Source organism: Myotis myotis, unplaced genomic scaffold (genome assembly GCF_014108235.1).
Source record: "Myotis myotis isolate mMyoMyo1 unplaced genomic scaffold, mMyoMyo1.p scaffold_m19_p_10, whole genome shotgun sequence".
Taxonomy (NCBI): Eukaryota; Metazoa; Chordata; class Mammalia; order Chiroptera; family Vespertilionidae; genus Myotis; species Myotis myotis.
The window spans coordinates 63,838,242-63,857,167 of NW_023416314.1; the positions used below are offsets into that span (position 1 = coordinate 63,838,242).

At 46.5% G+C, this 18,926-nt stretch overlaps 1 protein-coding gene across 2 annotated transcripts in view; it reads right to left on the minus strand.

Annotated features, from left to right (window-relative positions):
• Positions 1-1,986: 1,986 nt before the first annotated feature.
• Positions 1,987-18,926, minus strand: part of DTX4 (deltex E3 ubiquitin ligase 4) — a 33,434-nt gene continuing 16,494 nt past the window's right edge. Inside the window, exons 4-9 of one of the 2 annotated variants that reach the window (XM_036325760.1) lie at positions 18,506-18,667; positions 16,681-16,742; positions 15,646-15,798; positions 12,107-12,268; positions 7,232-7,321; positions 1,987-5,503 (exon numbers count right to left, since the gene is read on the minus strand). In XM_036325760.1, coding sequence (XP_036181653.1) covers positions 5,270-5,503; positions 7,232-7,321; positions 12,107-12,268; positions 15,646-15,798; positions 16,681-16,742; positions 18,506-18,667 — 863 coding nt within the window. In that variant the 3' untranslated portion in view covers positions 1,987-5,269. The remainder of the gene's footprint in view (positions 5,504-7,231; positions 7,322-12,106; positions 12,269-15,645; positions 15,799-16,680; positions 16,743-18,505; positions 18,668-18,926) is intronic. The other variant, XM_036325762.1, reaches the window with a different exon arrangement.

Consider the following 18,926-nt stretch of genomic DNA (forward strand, 5'->3'; position numbering starts at 1 on the left):
CAAGAGTCCTGCTTGGCCACAGCTTTTTAGCTTTGAGGGCTCTGCGTTGATGGGCTGTGTCGTCTCCTCTGGGTCATCTCAACATCATCTGAACAGAAACATGTTGCTTATACCAAATCTATGTTTTCCAACTTCCACACAATTTAATGCTTACTTAAATCAGATCACCTTTGGACTTTGGTCTAGTTCATAAAGTCCTCAGAAATATTTTAACTTATAAACTTCTATTAGGATGTCAAGTGAGAAGGAATAATATGCAGAAAAGGAGTAAATGAAAAAAGGATAAAAACTGGAAAAGGGTTTGGTACTCAGAGGAAACTGGAACTCTTGCTCACAACCAACTACCTGGCTTCTTTCTCTTAGCTCCTCATAAACAGGGCAAAGAAAAGAGCATAGATTTGGTGGATTAAGTATTGCAGTTTCCTGGTCTATGTTACGAAAGTACAACCCCTTCCTCTTCCATGAATGGCCCTTGTCTTTCCTGACTCCTATCACATGCATCCCCAGCCTCATACATCACATTCCAACAAGAAGTTTGTGTTTTTCTGGGGATGGGAGACAAGGAATAAAGCAAAAAGTCAAAGTAAGCCCACAGCTAAGTTTTTCATTCTCCTGACAACCAAAACAGACTAGACACCGCATATGTACCCTCCTGCCTTTATCTTACCAGAAGCAAGGGGGCCAGCATGATCAAATCCATGCTTTTAAATGAAGTGAAAAAGGCATTCAACAGCATTTGTGACGTATTCCCTTCAGTTCCAGGCTGACCTCCTGAAGGCACCTGACAGGATGCATGCTTGTTACCTGGCACTTGAGGCTTCACCCAGTTTTAGTACCAATCTCACCTAACTGCAATGATCAGAGAGACTATCAATGTTCCTCCACCACATTTTAAAAAGTTACATATTTCTCACCAAATAAAATCACTAGTGAGTGATCTTCTGTGGAGGATAGTTTGTCCTCCCCCATTCACATTCACAATCAGGAGCTTAGGTTTACAGTTGGTCCTTCTTTGGAGGAGCTTGGAGCATCCCAGCCTGTGAGGCCATGAGAGGGAGGACCATCCCTCAACCCCTGCTGTGATGAAGAGAAATAAGTGACAGAAGTGGAGCCCAGCCAGGGGCACCAATGTCTACAACCACCTCACTTGGCCTCACCTCTTAAGCATTAAAATGTTCCTCTAAACTTCTGGGTGTTTTGTGGATTACTTTCAGCCAAACTATCCACTCTTCTGCTGCCTTTCCCAGGAATTCTTTGAAGAGGACTGAGTCAGAGAGACAAAATAGAACTGTGGCTTCCAGACTTTCAATGCAATAACTGCCCATGCAAGTGAAAACCTTGGCTAACTTATTTAACTTTACTTTTTCCCCATCACCATGTATACCCCTATACCCTTTCCCACCTCCCCCGTGCAATCATCACACTGTTGTCATGTCCATGAGTTCTCCCTCTCTTTTTCTTTACAAACATATTTCAACTAACAAAATTGCACATAAATAAGCACTGAAATATGTACTTAAGGAACACTGTCTGATTGTTCACCCAGAGGAAATCGGAACTTGGGAGTTCACAGTGCTTTTACCAAGTCAGAGCCCGGAGGGGAGGGCTCCCAGGCCTGCTTTCCTGCTGATGAGCCCAGGCTGGGGCCTGTGGGAAGGCCAATCCAGATTTCAAGAAAACCACACTGTGTGACCTCTCAGAAATGCAGACAAAGGTGGCTTTGGGGAACAAAGGTGGCTTTACTCTTGCATTTTATTTCTGTGCTCTTGTTAATATCATGATGATTCATGCTAAACATTTATTTGAAAAACAACAGCCTGTGAACTATTGAAACATACACTCTAGTGTGGTCAGGTAAGGGGAACTGTAAGAAGTGAACATTCATAGTTGTTAAAAAGTTTTTCCCTCAGGTTCATTTATTTCCCCTGTCATATGGTCTGTTTTTCTTTAGAGGAACAAGAAGTCAAGCCAGGTCCCTTGGGCAAATGTGTGGTTGGAAATATGTGCAAAAAATAGAGAAAAGGGACTCCCCCTACTCCACCCAGTAGGAGGGCTTTGTTTATTTACAGGCTCAGGGAGTTACCCCAAATGCCTCACGGACAGGCACCTGATCTATAGAAAGAAGAAGGTTGACAACAATTTGTGGTTGTTTGCCATTTATTGTTCTGCATGTACAGCTCATGAGCACCAGGTGGCGATGTCCTCTCACAGAGCAACACCAACAACTTCAAAACACAGCAGTCACAATGATTTACATTAGGACAGTCACCTGCCCTCTCCCAGAAACCCACCCCCACTCAATGCCAGTGACCACAGGCAAAGAAAGGGCACAGGACCCTTTCTTGTACCACATGGGGCCTTCCCCCAGTCTTCTCATGCACACAACAGTGCAATACCAGGACGAGTACTTTTGACCAAGTCTAAAATCACAGAGGAAAGGGATGAAAACATAAAGGCACACACAACCACATATGCACAATTAATCTTTATGGGATGAGCATCTGACAGGGTTTGTCATCCCTGGAGACTCAGGGAGGGAGGAACTGGGCTGCTGGTGCTAAGACGATGAAAGGAAAGGCATGGACATCCCTGCGTGGGCCAGGGAGTTCAGCAGGCCTTCTGGTGGGGACATACCTGTTCAAAGTGCTGGATGCCCAGGGCCTCTGCTGGCAGGGTCCTCACTGAACCCGAGACTGTACCTTTTCAAGCCGGCTCCAGAGAAAGGGCAAAGGAATGCTTCCCACCTTGCCTGGCACAGTGTTAGAAAGGAAATGCAAGATTCCCTCTGCCCAGAATGTCCCACAAGAAGATGAGGATGAGGTAGCCCCAACTGAGCATCCTCAGAGAGGAAGAGAAATGGGGAACAGATAATCAACGCCCCAGGGGAAGGGCTTGAAGGTCTGAAGACTTACTCTCAAAGTGGCATTTCCCCTGGCATATATCCTGCGTTGTATACTCTCTGGGTCCCCTTTCCCACCCACACTTCCTTTTGCCTGATGCAGAAAATCAGTTTCTCCCCATTGCCCATTGCCAGTTGTCAAGGCATGTCTTCTTTCTTCCCCTTCTACTACACAACTGGGCTCCTATCCACTGACCCTCCATCTGATTCCTCATCACTGTGGGTGACAAGGGTGGAGGCGGAGATGGCAGTGGCCCATTGTAAAGCTCTCTAATGACCTCTCCTATATGGGAGCCTGGCGAGGGCATGGGGGTGACATTCAACACTGCAGGGGTGTCTCTTGAGTTTGGGTGTTTCCTTCCCAACAGCGGCAGGAAATGACTCTGGTGCAGTGAACTCAGGACCAACCACCCAGTTTGCTGGTGAGATAAATGACTGCTGACTTATGAGAGAGACCAGAACCAAGATGGCAGACACAATTCTCCCCATCAGAACTCCCCCTGCTACAGCCTATGACTGTCCAGACAGCCAGTGGGAAAATGAGGAAAGGCTCAGCACCAGCGTCCCCGGGGAACTGGGTGATACTTAGGTAAATCCACTGGTCACAGCTGCAGGCCTAAGAGCAGCAGCTCTGAAAAGCTTGGTTTCTGGTTCTAATTTAAGTACCATTTTTTGAAGGTTCATTTGTTTCAAATTTTCTAGCATCAAAAACCTCCCAAATATTATGAAATATATATGTATATATATATATACGTCAAACCCCCAAAACATGAGGTATATAAATTCAAATTAGTATCCAGAGGAATTTCCCCAAACATATAGTTCAAAGAACCCACTTTCAAAGGGGAAATTGGGTTTCCCTGCTTGATCCCCCTTCTCTCCTCACTGACCCCCAATTCATTTAATAATGGGAGCAAGCCAAAGGCAAGAGGAATATTGGGGAAGAGATAGATAGGGTCTTGGGACACAACCCATACACAGGTTGGACTAGACCATAAGATGGTGCTAAGCCTGTTACGAATGAGCTAAAGAGGCTCTCTCCATGTTCTAGGTCAATCTGCAATGGACAAGGGAAATGGGAGGCCCAGCACCACCCCTGGGCTCTAATGAACAAATTTGCATGGATACATATTGAAGCCCTCAGAGAAACAAGGCTGGATGGATATTGGCTCAGATCCAATCTTGAAAGAGATTGAAAAAGGGGTCAGTCCAGCCCTCACCTTGCATATCTCCCCAAACACAGTTCTGACTTGATCAGAACCCAAGTTTACTATGTGATGGGTTGGCAAAGGGTGAGAGAAGTCGAGGGGTCACGGCTGGGCTGTCTGATCCCCATCAGAATTGGGGTTTGACATCTTGCAAAACAGACTGTGAGAACATGATGGGACTCTCCACCAACCTGGCCCAGTGGTATACATGTGCACGTACACACACACACACACACACACACACACACACACACACACATATGCACATACACAGATGGCAGAGAGCCCAGCACAGGCTCTACTCACAGTGACTTGATGAAACTCATGGAATCTTTGAGCTGATCTCGGATGAGTTTGGAAGAAGACTATGGACTCCTCTCCCTGAGGACAGTTCAGATGCTAAATGGGATGCAGGCTCTGGTCTGATCAATGAGTGACTGGAAACACCTTGGGATGCCACCCAGAGAGGAATCCCAGAGCCCATCCATCTGCATGAGAGAAGCAGATGCCTCTTTGGACCGGTCAATGGTGTGAGGAGGAAGGAGGGCCCAGAGAAGCCAAGGACTCTTATGAGAAGTGAGTGTGCTCTCAGAGGCCTTTGCCTCCCTGACCCTCTTGGCAAGAAGCGCTTCCTCACTCTACACCGAGGCATTGATTTCTGATGTCACAGCATTTTAGCGGTTCACCTCTTTGCCCCCCAAACTTGCACAGTGAGAGCTCCTCGCCTCCAGCAGAGGAGAGAAAAGCGGAAACTCCACTTTTGGAAGTGGAAGCAGCAAGAAGCCAGCTGAGGCCATGACCCTCAGGCTTCACGAGGCCAGGATATGGAGTGCCCATGCACTGTCCACACCTTAAGTGTGCTGACCATGCCCCCACTTAGGGGGTGAGGGACAGTGTTCTTGACTACCCAGCACTGAAAACCCCATGGGAACAGACTGGGGATGGCCCTCATCTCATGTCCCTTTTGTAATGGATGAGGTTTATGAATAACATTCCCTTACTCAATCTGGCTCCCCCCTGTGGCTGGGAGAGATGGGGAATGGAGACAGGACAGGAGGGGAGATGAGGGAGTCGGGAGGGCACTGCACCAACTTCTACCTTGACTCTCCCCACTTCCTACCCTGTGGTCCCCACAGTCCCTCTCCCCCAAAGCCCTTCCTGTTCAGTCCTTCTCCTGGGCAGTGCTGTCCTCAGAAATGCCCTGGGCAGCCAGTTCAGCCAGCACATTATCCAGGTAATTGGCATCTGGGTAGCCATGGCCAGTGAGATTTGAGCCAAACTCTGTCTTGTGGTGAACCTCATTCCAGATGACGGTGTCTGACTCGCCCGTCGTGCTGGAGGTACCAATGGCAAAAATGAGGCGGCGATCCCAGGCCACCAGCAGCAACTTCAGAACCTACAAGAGAAAAGGCAGGAGATCAAAGTCAGGCATTTAGTGTTGACCAAAGGCTACCATTTGGATGGTAGAGAGTCCTGCAAAGGGCCCCACCCCTTCTTGCATCGTGATGCCCTAAGTCAGCGGTTCTCAACCTGTGGGTCGCGACCCCTTTGGGGGTCGAATGACCCTTTTACAGGAGTCACCTAAGACCATCAGAAAACACATATATAATTACATATTGTTTTTATGATTAATCACTATGCTTTAATTATGTTCAATTTGTAACAATGAAATTGGGGGTCACCACAACATGAGGAACTGTATTAAAGGGTCGCGGTATAAGGAAGATTGAGAACCACTGCCCTAAGTGAAGGGAAGATTTGGATGTGGATTCAGGGACATGCAGGTAAGTCTTTGCTCTGTCACTGCCTAACTGTGTGACCTTGGACAAGTTAGATAACCTCTCTGAGATTTAATTTCCTTATTTATAGAACGGCAATGGTATGACCTACCTCTAAAGGCTGTGAGTAGTTTAGCAGTTGCTACGTGAAAAGTAGCTTAATAGCAGTGTCTGGAACACACTATTCAACAAATATTAGCTACCAATATCACAGCTGCATTTTGAAAGTTAGGACCTAGGAGTTCAAGGAACTTCTTTTTTTAAAATAAGTATATATATACATATTGATTTCAGAGAGGAAGAGAGAGGGAGAGAGAGATAGAAACATCAATGATGAGAGAGTATCATTGATTGACTGCGTCTTGCAGGCCCCCTACTGGGGATCAAGCCCGCAAACCAACCATGTGCCCTTGACTGGAATCTAATCTGGGACTTTCCAGTCCGCAGTCCAATGCTCTATCCACCGAGTCAAACCAGCTAGGGCTCAAGGAACTTCTGATCTGAGACCTTCAGAAGCTGTGCCCGCCACCCTCACCCCACCCCACCCCACCCCCAAGTTTTGCTTGGGTCCGTAACACAGCCGTGAATAACCTGACACCCCCATCTGGATGTGGTATTCATTTACCCACAGCTGAAGTTGTGGAATATTTCTGCAATGACAAGGTTGAAGGGCTTTGACCTCTTCAAGGCCATTTCATATTTATTTGCTCATCCGGTCCTCACACCCACACTTTGAGTGAGGTCTGGCTGGCGCTTAATCGTCTCTATATTACAGGTGAGGCCCAGAGAGGTGTTAGGGCTTGCAGAATGTTCTAATTCAGCTAAAATTTAAAAATATGTATCTTTGTTAAGCGAGACAAACGCCTAACACCGTGTCCAGCACCTGATAAAATGCGTTGGGTTAAAAACTGAACAACCATAAACATGGTATGGGCTGGAGGTGGGGAGTCGTAGTAATAAGGTAGCAGACATTAACACTATGAGCCACTGTTCCCTGCCTCGCAGCACTGCTTCTCAAGCTTTAATGTGCTTTCAGTCACCTGGGATCTTGTTAAAATGAAGCAGGTTCTATGGTTCTGAATTTCAATCAAGTTTTCAGATGTTGGTCCTAGGACATCTGTTAAGCAGCAAAGTCCTAAGGGGAGGATTCTAAAATAGATTAATTATTGCCCCACCATCCTACAAAAAAATTTCTAATCATATCCATCCTTACCTATGGTTGACTCAACTATGATCTTGTGACCATGTGCATCTGTAGCTAAGAGAGAGACACAGTTCTCTTTACCTTGGAAGCAAAACTTGGGTCCTTAACATAGAAGTAAATAACTTGATATCGGGGTTCTTACTTTTCTCCCTTTCTCACTGTCTGGAAGGTAACAGTGTCTCGGGAAACCACGGGCACTGAAGCTCTTCCCAGGATTTGGGTGTTCTGGTCCCTGAAAGTAAAGAAAGAAAACAAAGGGCGTTTAAAAAATCAGTATATATATATTTCAGAGAGAGGAAGGGAGAGGGAGAGATAAAAACATCAATGATGAGAGAGAAAAACTGATCAGCTGCCTCCGGCACACCCCCTACTGGAGATTGAATCTGAAAGCTGGGCAAGTGCCCCAATCGGGAATCAAGCTGTGACCTTCTGGCTCATAGGTCAATGCTCAACCACTGACCCATACCAGCCAGGCAACAAAGGGCATTTTTCAACATATTTCTGATGAGGGGATGTAGGCTGGGACTAATGTAAATAATAAAGACAATAATAATGGTCTTAGGGTCTAGACCAGCCGTGGGCAAACTACGGCCCGCGGGCCGGATCCTGCCCGTTTGAAATGAATAAAACTAAAAAAAAAAAAAAAAAGACCGTACCCTTTTATGCAATGATGTTTACTTTGAATTTATATTAGTTCACACAAACACTCCATCCATGCTTTTGTTCCGGCCCTCCGGTCCAGTTTAAGAACCCATTGTAGCCCTCGAGTCAAAAAGTTTGCCCACCCCTGGTATAGACAGAGAACAGACCCCAAAGGCAGCAGGAGTGAAGCCCTGGGCTTGGACCCAAGCTGCAGCCTCCCAGCTGTGTCAGCTGGAGCCCTCTCTTGGGGCGTTGGTTTCCCATCCATTAAACAGGACGGATATAGAATCTCATCTTGTGTGATTGTTATGAATGCTAAATGAGCGTGGCGCCTGCTTGCATACTAAGAGCTCACTACATGTTTAGCATCACATCTATTCTGACTGGTTTTACAAAAGAGAAATACAGCCCTTACAAGAGAAATGACTTCTATAGTGTTAGTGGCTTTGCCAAAACTCAAGCCCAGGATCTCTGAGGCACAATCTGGACTTTTTACCTCCAAACCACTCAGAACAATACAAGTGCCTCTCAGCTCTGAGCTGCACAGTCAGAATGATCTGAATGATTCTTGTGCATTTTCTCCTTTGTCCTCATGGTTGTTTGTTGTTGTTGTTGTTGTTGTTGTGTGTGTGTGTGTGTGTGTGTGTGTGTGTGTGTTTTGGTTTGTTTTCTTGTTTAATAATGTGGATTGGGAAATTCATGACTAAACATCTAACATTTCAACTGTTGACACCCAGTCCCATGAAGCAGTCCCAGGCCACTGGGTGGAAAAGAAACTAAAGTAGAATGTAGCTAGAAACCAGGATGCCCAGTCAGGCCCTTTTGAGAAATTCATCAAAAGTGAGGGATTTTGCCAAGTAACATATTTTTTTCATTATATACAAATGTTTGTATATTGTTTCTGATTATCCCAGACCCCTTCAAAATCTGTGAAACCTGTTTTAACATCTCTTCCAGATTAATGTAGAACCAATATAATAAAACGCTAATATGCAAATTGTCCCCTCCACTGGAGTTCGACCAGGGGGTGGGGCCAGCTGGCCAACCACCTGTGGCCCCTTCCCCCAGCTGGCCTCACCCTCAATTCCCCACTACCCCCACCCCGCCATCGGGGCTGGCCAACTACCTGCGGCCCCTCCCCCTGGCCGGCCTGGTCCATCAGCCCAACTGGGGCAGGCCAGACCTCACCTGTGCATGAATTCATGCACTGGGCCTCTAGTATAATATAAAACCTATATAATATTAATAATTCCAAGCTTGTCCTGGTACTGGCTCCCCACACAGATGATCGGTGAATATGTCCTTGTGAATGAATAAGCGTGGGAACGTAGGAAACTGCAAGAAATCACAAAGTCTTCACTTTCTTTTATGATGCACAAGGATGATTCCAAAATGATTTTAAAATTCTGGAATTCAAAATATTTCTAATGGCTTGGTTCAAGAGAACCTATGACTTTGCAAACCGAATGGCATTGTAAGTGTGTCTGGTCTCAGAAAGAGCTACCATGTCCTCTGGGAGATGCAGGACTGCACAGTCCTGGATTTCATAGTCACATGAAATCACTCCACATTTGCCACATCCCCATGGCCACGCCTGTTTCTGAGCCAGTTTGCCTTACTGAAGGGCCAGTTCCCAGCAGGGCTCTGCCTGCCCCTCTCCTGCCTGGGACAGGCCCGCCCTGCAAAGGCACAGATGCTTGTTGGCGCTGACCCAGCAAGGCTGAGTGCTCCTGGTGCATTGCTAAGTGAAGCAGTCACGACTGGGCTTGAGTTTCTCCCCCAGGGAACTGTTCTCTGCAGTGAAGGCTGAGCTGAAGGTCTCCACTCTTCATGAAATCCCAAGCCTCCCGGGGCTGAGAAAGGGCAATGAAATCATGACCTTAACCAGCGATGCCCCAAATGAAACACTTCCTCATGGCCCTTCAACACCCCAACCTTTTCTCCTCTAGGACTCTATGGTCGCCTCCTACTAAAATCTCTCTTCTCCATTTCTTCATGTCTTTCAGAGACTATTAGCAACTGCCCTGCTCCAGAAAGTCTCCTCCGACCCTCCCAGTGAGACAGACACGGGCCCTCCTCCTTACCCAGACAAGTGGGATACTCCAATAGTGAGGATATTCCCATAACGGTGGTGACCAGGGATTGGGCACTGCAGTGCTGTGCCCAGCACCACAATACAGTGGGGCCTTGACTTATGAGCGTCCCAACTAACGAGTTTTTCGAGATACAAGCCGTCTCTTGGCCAATTTTTTGAGTTGCGAGCTAAAATTCGGGTTACGAGCCAGCTTCAGATACCCCACCGCTAGTTGGCGCAGCGAGCGTCACAGTGATTTGACATAGAGTAATTTGAGTTACGAGCTCCATCACAGAACAAATTAAACTTGTAAGTCAAGGCCCCACTGTATGTACATATAATGATAGCTCCCATCCTCAGAAAACCCCTGCATAATAGGTTCCTGGCTGCACAGATAAGGAAACTGAGCCAGAAAGGTCATGTGCGGTCCGAAGTCCCCAGCTGGTGAGGATCAGCAGCAATTGGAAGCCGCCCACAGCTTTTACCGATGGTGCATGTCCTCTTTGCTGTGTAGTTTAGTGATGTACAGTTAATTTCCCCCCTGACTGGTTGGTAGGTCCCTGGAAGAAGTACTATGTTTCTCATTCAATTCTTTTACAGGCTATCACATCCCGTTGTTTTGTTTCTCCCACGTCATGTCTCACTATTTGGAAGAACCTTGTTTATTTATCTGTTTACTTTATTGTTATCCTTCTCCCACTAGAATGGGGATTTCAGGGGAGCAAGGACGGTGTCCATTTTGCTCACCATTGTTTCTCTCGCATCTAGAACATGCCTGGCTCAGAACCCACACCCTAATGTTTGTTAAATGAAAGAAAAAAATGGAAAAAGGCAAGGAGGAGAGGGAAGGGGAGGGTGAACTAATAAATATTTACTAACGAAATGAAACCAGTAAACTCCCTAGAGCATTTAGAAAAAGCTTCGATGTGTGACAAAGGAACGCGTCTGTATTGACTGCCAGGAAAATTGTTCAATTTGTTCCTTAGGACCGTCTTTCAAAGAATCAAAAGAGGAAATAAATGCCCACAAAAATCAGAGCCAAGGAATAGCTATCAAATTACAAATGCTAATACCATTTGACAAGGAAATTCCACTTCTAGAAAATTATTCTACAGACATACTCACAGGCATACAAGGTTATTCATTACAGCATTATTTGTTGTAGCAAAAGATTGGACACAATCCATATGCCCATCAAATGGAGACTGTTGAATATGAATTACGGTAGCTTTATACAATGGATTATCACGCAGAGCTGAGAAAGAATGAGGAAGCTCTCTCTATGCGGACAAGGGAAGATATACAGTCTACATTGTTCATTGAAAAATGCAGGGCGCAGAACAATATGTCTAATATGTCACACTTTGTGTAAAAATGGGAGGAGTGGATGCAGTCTGCTGCATGTGCACAAAGAACACGGGAAGGAGAGAAAAGGAAGTAGGCACAATGGTGGAGAATGGGGGAGGGGGAGGCCCCATAGATGGGGGATGAGAGTGGAAAGAAGACTTCAGGGTATAATAATTTTAGTCAGTTTGGGCTGCTCTAACAAAATACCACAAACTGGGTGGCTTTCAAACAACAGAAATTCATTTCTTATAGTCCTGGAGGCTGGAAAGTCCAAGATCAAGGTGCCGGCAGACTCAGTGTCTGGTGAGGCTCGACCACATAACTTGTTTAGTTTCACAAGTTCACAGCTGGAGAAGAACTTGCTCCAGGATGAATCGTACCTGGAGTCTCATCTCTATCTGATTTAGGTGTTATTTAGATGAGACTTTGGATTTAGACTTTAAAGTTGATGCTTGAGTGAGTTAAGACTTTTGAGTTTGTTGGGATGGAATAAATGTATTCAAGAAGGACATGAGTTTGGGAAGGGCAGGGGTGGAGTGGAATGCTATAGACTGAAAGTTTGTGTCCCCCCAAAACTGATATGTTGAAACCTAATCCCCAACAAGATGGTATGAGGAGGTGGGGGATTTTGGTAGCTGATTAGATTAGGAGGGTGGAACCCTCATGAATGGGATTAGTGCTTCATAAGAGAGACCCCAGAAAGCTCCCTCTCCCCTTCCACTGTATGAGGTCACAGCAAGAAGATGGCTATCTATGAACCAGGAAGCAGGCCCTCAGCAGACATGGAATCTGCTGGCATGTTGACCTTGGACTTCCTAGCCTCAGAAATAAATTATGTTGTTTAAAAGCCATCTAGTCTGTGGTATTTTGTTACTGCAGCCTGAATGGACTAAGACAAACATTTACTTACAAACATTTAAAATTATAACAGTTGATGGCCAAGGATGGGCTCACCTGAATGCCAGGGGGGATGCTGTAGATGATCCGGATGGTTTTGCAGTCTGGGTGGCCAGGCAACGAGTGGGGGATGAGGTGGTACTCCATCTTCCCTGGAGGCTGGGTGCCTGTTTTCACCCCATAGATGGTCTTACAGGTTGGACACTGCAAACTGCCATCCTGAGGGACAAGGCCAGGACAACCAGACTGGAAGACAGTTTTGGTAATGACCTCCCCACCCAACCCCAAAAGGCACCATAGACAAAGGGCCTGGGGGACAAAATACTCCCAAGTGAGTAACAGACCTTGGTTGTCCTTGGCTCTCAAGGCCATTTTTGCTTTCTCCAAAGTAGCAGGAGGCAAATTCCACCAACAGCCCCGTACCCCATACTAAGGGACATGTAACAGAGACCCTGTCCTTGAGAGGGAGGCCAGGCTTTGCACTGCACCTCAGGGCTCTGTTGGCGGTTCTGTGAATGTGTGTGTGTATGTGTGTGTGAGTGTGTGTATGTGTGTGTATTTGTGTGTGAGTGTGTGTGTATGTGTGTGTGAGTGTGTATGTGTGTGTGTATGTGTGTGAGTGTGTGTGTATGTGTGTGTGTGTGTGTGTGAGTGTGTGTGTGTTTGTGTGTGTGTGTGTGTGTGTGTGGAGAGAGTCCAGCTGCTGTGATGTAAGGGGTCACTGTTTCACAGCAGGGACTGGTGAGGTGTCATCTGAGGGGAAGAGAACCTAGACAGTAAATTCTATTCCCAGATTCCCAAGAAGAAATGGAATGAGAAGAAGGAAGGAGTGAGTGCACAGGGAGTATGTGTGTAGAAAATGCTGCTACACAGCTGGGACCAAAGCTCTCAAGGACACCTGCGTCTCGTTGAGAAGGCAGGAATCCTCTGTGGAGCTATTTAGGGATATTTCCATTCAAGCTCCGCTCATTTAAAGGCATAGCTTGTATTCAGGGCAATTACTCCATGTGATCAAGGAACAGGAATTCAAGGCTTGGGGCTCGGAAGGGTCCTACTCTCTGCTCTGGCCTTAATCTGCTTCATGACCTTGAGTGAATCACTCCATTTCTCTCTGGGTCCTTTTTGCTCCTCTTTTGTGTAAAGAAACAACAACAACAACAACACACCCACATGCTTCAAAGTATTAGTGCCAAAAAGAATAAAGAATAGTGTCTAAAGAAATATTTTTAAAGAAGCATGGAAATCAATGGAAAGCGGTACTAGATTAGTCTTGAATATAGTCATCAGAAAGGAAGTGTGTTAAGAAATCCCTTTAAACCCAAAACAACCTCTAAAAATGCAGAATCCCAAAGAAACCTTTTACTTTAGGGTCAGGAAAGTGTGCAAGGGTTCCAGATATGCATCACCCATCAGTGACTGAACATACACTTCCTAAGACATTGAGAAAGGTCCCCAGCACCTTGAAAAATCAATCATAAGGTTACATAAAGATGAAGGGAAAAATTATAGCCATAGTTAACACAAAGGAGGAATCAATTTGAATCATACGAGTAATAACACCCTATAAACTAGGCATTGTTTTATCTCCATCTTCCAGATGGAAAATGAAACCTCAGAGTTGAAAATCTTGCCCAAGGTCATTCAGCTACTAAGCTAGGGTTCAATCTTGGGTCAGCTGTCTCTCTTGCTTCTACTCTTTCCCACAGCAAGAGAAGCACACAGCTGCCCCCTGAAAGCCAGACATTTTTTGGATGAGTAAGAGGTTGGAGGAGATCTGGGAAATCTCAGATCTGAAGCAATCCAAGCTGGGCCTGGAGAAACAAATACAGTTTGAATTCATGGAAATGGGGGTTAAAGGTTATTCCAGGTATAGGAAAGAACATTGGAAAAGACAAGGACTTAGAAAAAGCTGGGACTTTGTAAGGAGAGGGTTATCATCCAAGGACATTCCCAGATTCCCAGAAACCAGCTTTAACGGAGGAAAGACCACACCACCTTCAGTAATGGACAAGACGGGAATCGCAGCCTCTCTGCCTCCAGCAGGGGGATTGTCCAGGCCGACCTTGGCAACTGTCCATAATGCCTTTGAAGGGCATTCAAGGGTGTTTGAAAATGTTCAAAGAAAGCGAATTACAACTGGAAATCACTAGTCTCAGAGAAGGAAGGATGATCAGGAAACCCATTTATGTCAGTATGAATGAACACTCACCATGGGCCCAGTGCTGTGATGAGAACTTCCTTCTCCTTCATTGATGGGGCTCATTTCACCTAGCAATGGGCCATGACAATGACCATTCCCCTCAAAAACCTCAGGGACAGAAGTCTATACCTCTCAGACCACCATGCCTAGTGTAGAGATTGGGGGGTTGGGTAGCACAGCCCACAGGGAAGGAAAAGACAGGTGCTTTGTTTTTTATTTTTTTTATTATTTTTTTAAAAATATATTTTATTGATTTTTTACAGAGGAAGGGAGAGGGATAGAGAGTTAGAAACATCGATGAGAGAGAAACATCGATCAGCTGCCTCCTGCACACCGCCTACTGGGGATGTGCCCGCAACCAAGGCACATGCCCTTGACCGGAATCGAACCTGGGACCCTTGAGTCCACAGGCCGATGCTCTATCCACTGAGCCAAACCGGTTAGGGCTGCTTTGTTTTTTTAAAAAAATATATTTTAAATATGTTTCTTTATTGATTTTAGAGAGGAAGGGAGAAGGAGAGAGAGATAGAAACATCAATGATGACAGAGAATCATTGATTGGCTGCCTCCTGCACACCCCCGACTGGGGATCAAGCCCGCAACCCAGGCATGTGCCTTTGGCCAGAATCGAACCTGGGACCCTTCAGTCCGCAGGCCGACGCTCTATGCACTGAGCCAAGCCGGCTAGGGCTTAAAAATATATTTTAGCCCTGACCGGTTTGGCTCAGTGGATGGAACGTCGGCCTGAGGACTCAGGGGTCCCAGGTTTGATTCAGGTCAAGGGCATGTACCTTGGTTGCGGGCATATCCCCAGTGGGGAGTGTGCAGGAGGCAGCTGATCGATGTTTCTCTCTCATCGATGTTTCTAGCTCTCTATCCCTCTCCCTTCCTCTCTGTGAAAGTAAATAAAATATATTTAAAAAATATATATATATATATTTTAATTGATTTAAGAGAAGAAGTAGGGGGGAGGGGAGGGAGGGAGAGAGAGAGAGAGAGAGAGAGAGAGAGAGAGAGAGAGAGAGAGAGAGAGAGAGAGAAACATCAAAGATGAGAGAATCATTGATTGGCTGCTTCCTTCATGCCTCAGACTGGAGATCGAGCCCTAAATCCAAGCATATGCCCTGACCAGGAATCAAACTGTGACCTCCTGGTTCATAGGTTGACACGTAACCACTGAGCCATGCCAGCCAGGCTAAAGATAGGTTTTGCAACATTATAATTTTGTGGAGGACGGATCTTACTGAGAACAGCCAAGATGATCACTGCTGATGCCCTGGGATGCCTTTAAGACTTCCTACATCACCTGGAGCACAACTCCAAGAGAGCCTTCATGCTCTTGCTCCTCCAGGGCCCAGTGCGGGAGGTGGCAGCAGCCCCAAAGGCTGGCACTCACCTTGTTGCCATTGTTGTACATGGCAACCAGGCAGTAGATGTGGTAGATGTGGCCGCATCTGGACAGCTTTCCCACCAGGTCAGGCTTGACCGTTGGCTGCGGGCCCTTGTAGCCTGAGGGGGCTGTGAGGCGCTCCATACAGATGGTGCAGTCCTGGGGGTGGCAGGGGACAGAGCAGACAGGCTGTCAAGCCTCTTCCAGCCTGGGAAGTTGGAGCATCCCCACACTGGTTCCCAAATGATCAGGTGAGCTGTCACGGGTCCTCTTCTAGAAAGCCCACAAACTAGGGTATAGGTGCCTTTGGGAATCTAAATATAGTTTTGTCTTGCTTTACACAACAGAAGAATTCCGGAAATAATTCCTGGTGTCAGTGCCTGTTAACTTGGAGCTGGCCAACAAAATTACAATCTCCTTGTGAGCTGGGACGATACACTGTCCTTCCTTGGTGTTTTTCCATGGGTTGTAAAGGAAACGAATGTCTGCTGACAGGCCCATTGATAAGCTTTTTTAAAGCTGAACTAGGGTAAAGGAATTATAATTCTAGTGTACTAGAGTGTCTGCTCTTTAAAGAAAGCTATAACAGGGTTTCTCACCCTTGGCACTATTGACATTGGGGGCTGGATAGTCCTTTGCTGCAGGGGTTGTTCTGGGCATTGGAGGGTGTTTAACAGCATCCCTGACCTCTACCCACTAGATACCAGTAGCATCCCCTCTCCCCACTCCCAAAGTTGTGCAAATCCGCCTCTGGTTGAGAACCACTGATCTTTATCAAGCCCATTTTAAAGTCAGTTCCAACTACTCATCATTCTGCTTTTCTTAAATTCAGACTGTCATGTTAAGGTAGTTTAGAATCAATCAGCTCTTTGCTGAATGAGGAGATGAGAGCTCGGAGCCCAGATGGGAGTGCATCTGAACAGTTCTGGACCTGTCAGGACTTAGAAAGCTGCTCTTGCTGCTAGGTGCGAAAACTCCGGAGGAGGAAATGCTGGTGGGTGATGGAGAAGGTGAGCCCTGCCCTGCCTCCCCTGCGCTCACCTCATCTGGCGGGTGCCGGACCTTCTGCAGATACTTCTTCAGCACTTCTTCTGGGGTTTTACCTGTGGGGACAGGATGGTCAGTGCACCCTGAGACTGAAACAAGGGTTCAAATAGCCTCACCACGCTGGACATACCAGAGGAGAACCTTACCAGCCAGGCTTACAGCAGGAGAGGAAACGAATTCGTTCTGCAATGGGATTTAAGAATTTGAAAGGGAATCAGGGGGCAGAAGAGGCAGAGAGGTGGTCTGAGGAGGTAGGAAGTGGTCCCACCTGCCTTTACCTCCTGCATCACTTCCCTGACATCCCCCTGCCTGTTTGCAACAAACCCACTTTTTAGTGAGAAAGACTGAGTGGGTTTCTCTTTCATATAATCAAAGAGCCTCGACCTGCCCAAACAATGTGATAAGAGCAGAAATAAAAGAACTCTGTACACTGTTACAGGTTTAAAAAAATGAGGTAGAATGTGCCAAGCACTGTCTTGATCTGCAATGTGACATCAAAGTGATATTATTTCCATGGGAAACCAGGAGGTTGTGACCACAGCTTCAGAACAGTCTTCCCTGGCTGTTGAGAGTGTGGTCGCTGCCAGTAGATGTAGCCCCGCATCAGGGAAAGGCTGATGCTCTGGGAAGGACCCTGCCAGGTGCAATGATTGTGGAATTTCTTTGGGGACTGGACCCCTTGGAGACAGCCCAGCCTGAAGGCAGGGAATGAGATGATCCGGCCTCACAAGCAGGCAGAGAAGGAAAAAAGGGTCAGTGCCTCCTCTTAACTTCTCTAAGCTTCCGTTTCTCACTTATAAAATGGGGAGGGGCAGTAGCATCTACTCAAGGAGCAGTTTTGACAATTAAATGAGCTAATGGACATACAGCCCTTTTAGCACATTGCCAGCTAAGGATCCAATATGTGCTATTAATAACAACAGGAAGAGTGGGAAAGTGCAAATTCCTGTCATTTCCTATCAGATTATGAGCAAGGCAATAGAGTTCACTTAAGCAGAGAAAGTCTGATAGACTAGAAAAGTAGGACAAGGGTTTGAGGAAGTGGACCGGGCAACAGCCCAAAGCTCAATGCCGGCCCTTCCTTTCCACTGTCCTGCTGCATAACATGTTTGCAAGGTGGGGGCTTAAGGGTGACAGTCAACACATTGAGCCACTAATACCAGTGACCAGAAAGACCAGCCACAGGGCTAAGGCAGGTTCCTTTGGTACCAGGGAAGGCACAGGTATGGACCCCTTCGTTGTGGGATTGTGGGCACGTAGGAAGGGGCTCCTGAATGGGGGTTCAAGTGGCCAGAGTGTCTGGGGGCTTGAGAGGGACACAAAATAGTGGCCACTTCCCAACTGTCACGGATGCATTCCAAGACATCCTTGTTGGATACTGGTTGTGACTGGTTTCACTCCAAGTAAAGGGGAAAAAAACAGAGGTTCTCTGAGGTCATGACTTGCAAGTGACAAAGTTGGGACTTTAATTTAGTCTATTTTAGTTCCAATTCCAAGGTGGTCTTTCTCTCTAACATATTTCATTCATGTCACACTAGGTGGCAAAGTGGGTGGTGAGTTTCCCCCATGGAACTCATAATCTTTTAAAATAAGTTGTTTCTATAGTTTTAGAAATATAAAAATATGCATTGCTATATTTTTAAGAAGACTCCATCTGATCCATACACACTCCACTGTGGTATAATCACCAGAACAGGTTCGAGTTAGGCCTGTTTAGCCTATGCAGAAATTAAGGCACAGAGTGGGTAAGCCATGGGGATGACCCTCAGTGGTGGAGGCAGAGCCAGGGCCAGAAGCCAGAAGCTAAGGAGGCTGATACCTTTCTTGGCTTGTTTTTTGGTGGTCTTGCGGCTTGTATTGGAAACCCCTGGGATGGATTTTATTTCGCTCTTGCTGACGGGGGGTGGGTGGAGGACCAGCTTTGGTGGCCTGGTGAGACACACAGGCAGCCCCGCTGCACTCATGAGGATCCCAGTGATGCCTGGAAGGGCAGAGCAGGTGTCAGGAAGGACTGGGGAGTTAGCTTCCCAACACCCCCTCAACTCCTCCCTCACCATTAACCTCCTCTTCTCCTCTCCACAGAGTTCTCATAACTCAGGGATTCTCTACTTACCCTCCACCTTTCCCAGAAACAGATTCATTCACTCCTCTTCAACAACATGCTTTCCTTTTAGCAATCAGTTCTCCCCAAGTTCTTTCTACTCATCCAACTCAACTCCTAAAATCCCCATTTGTTTTAA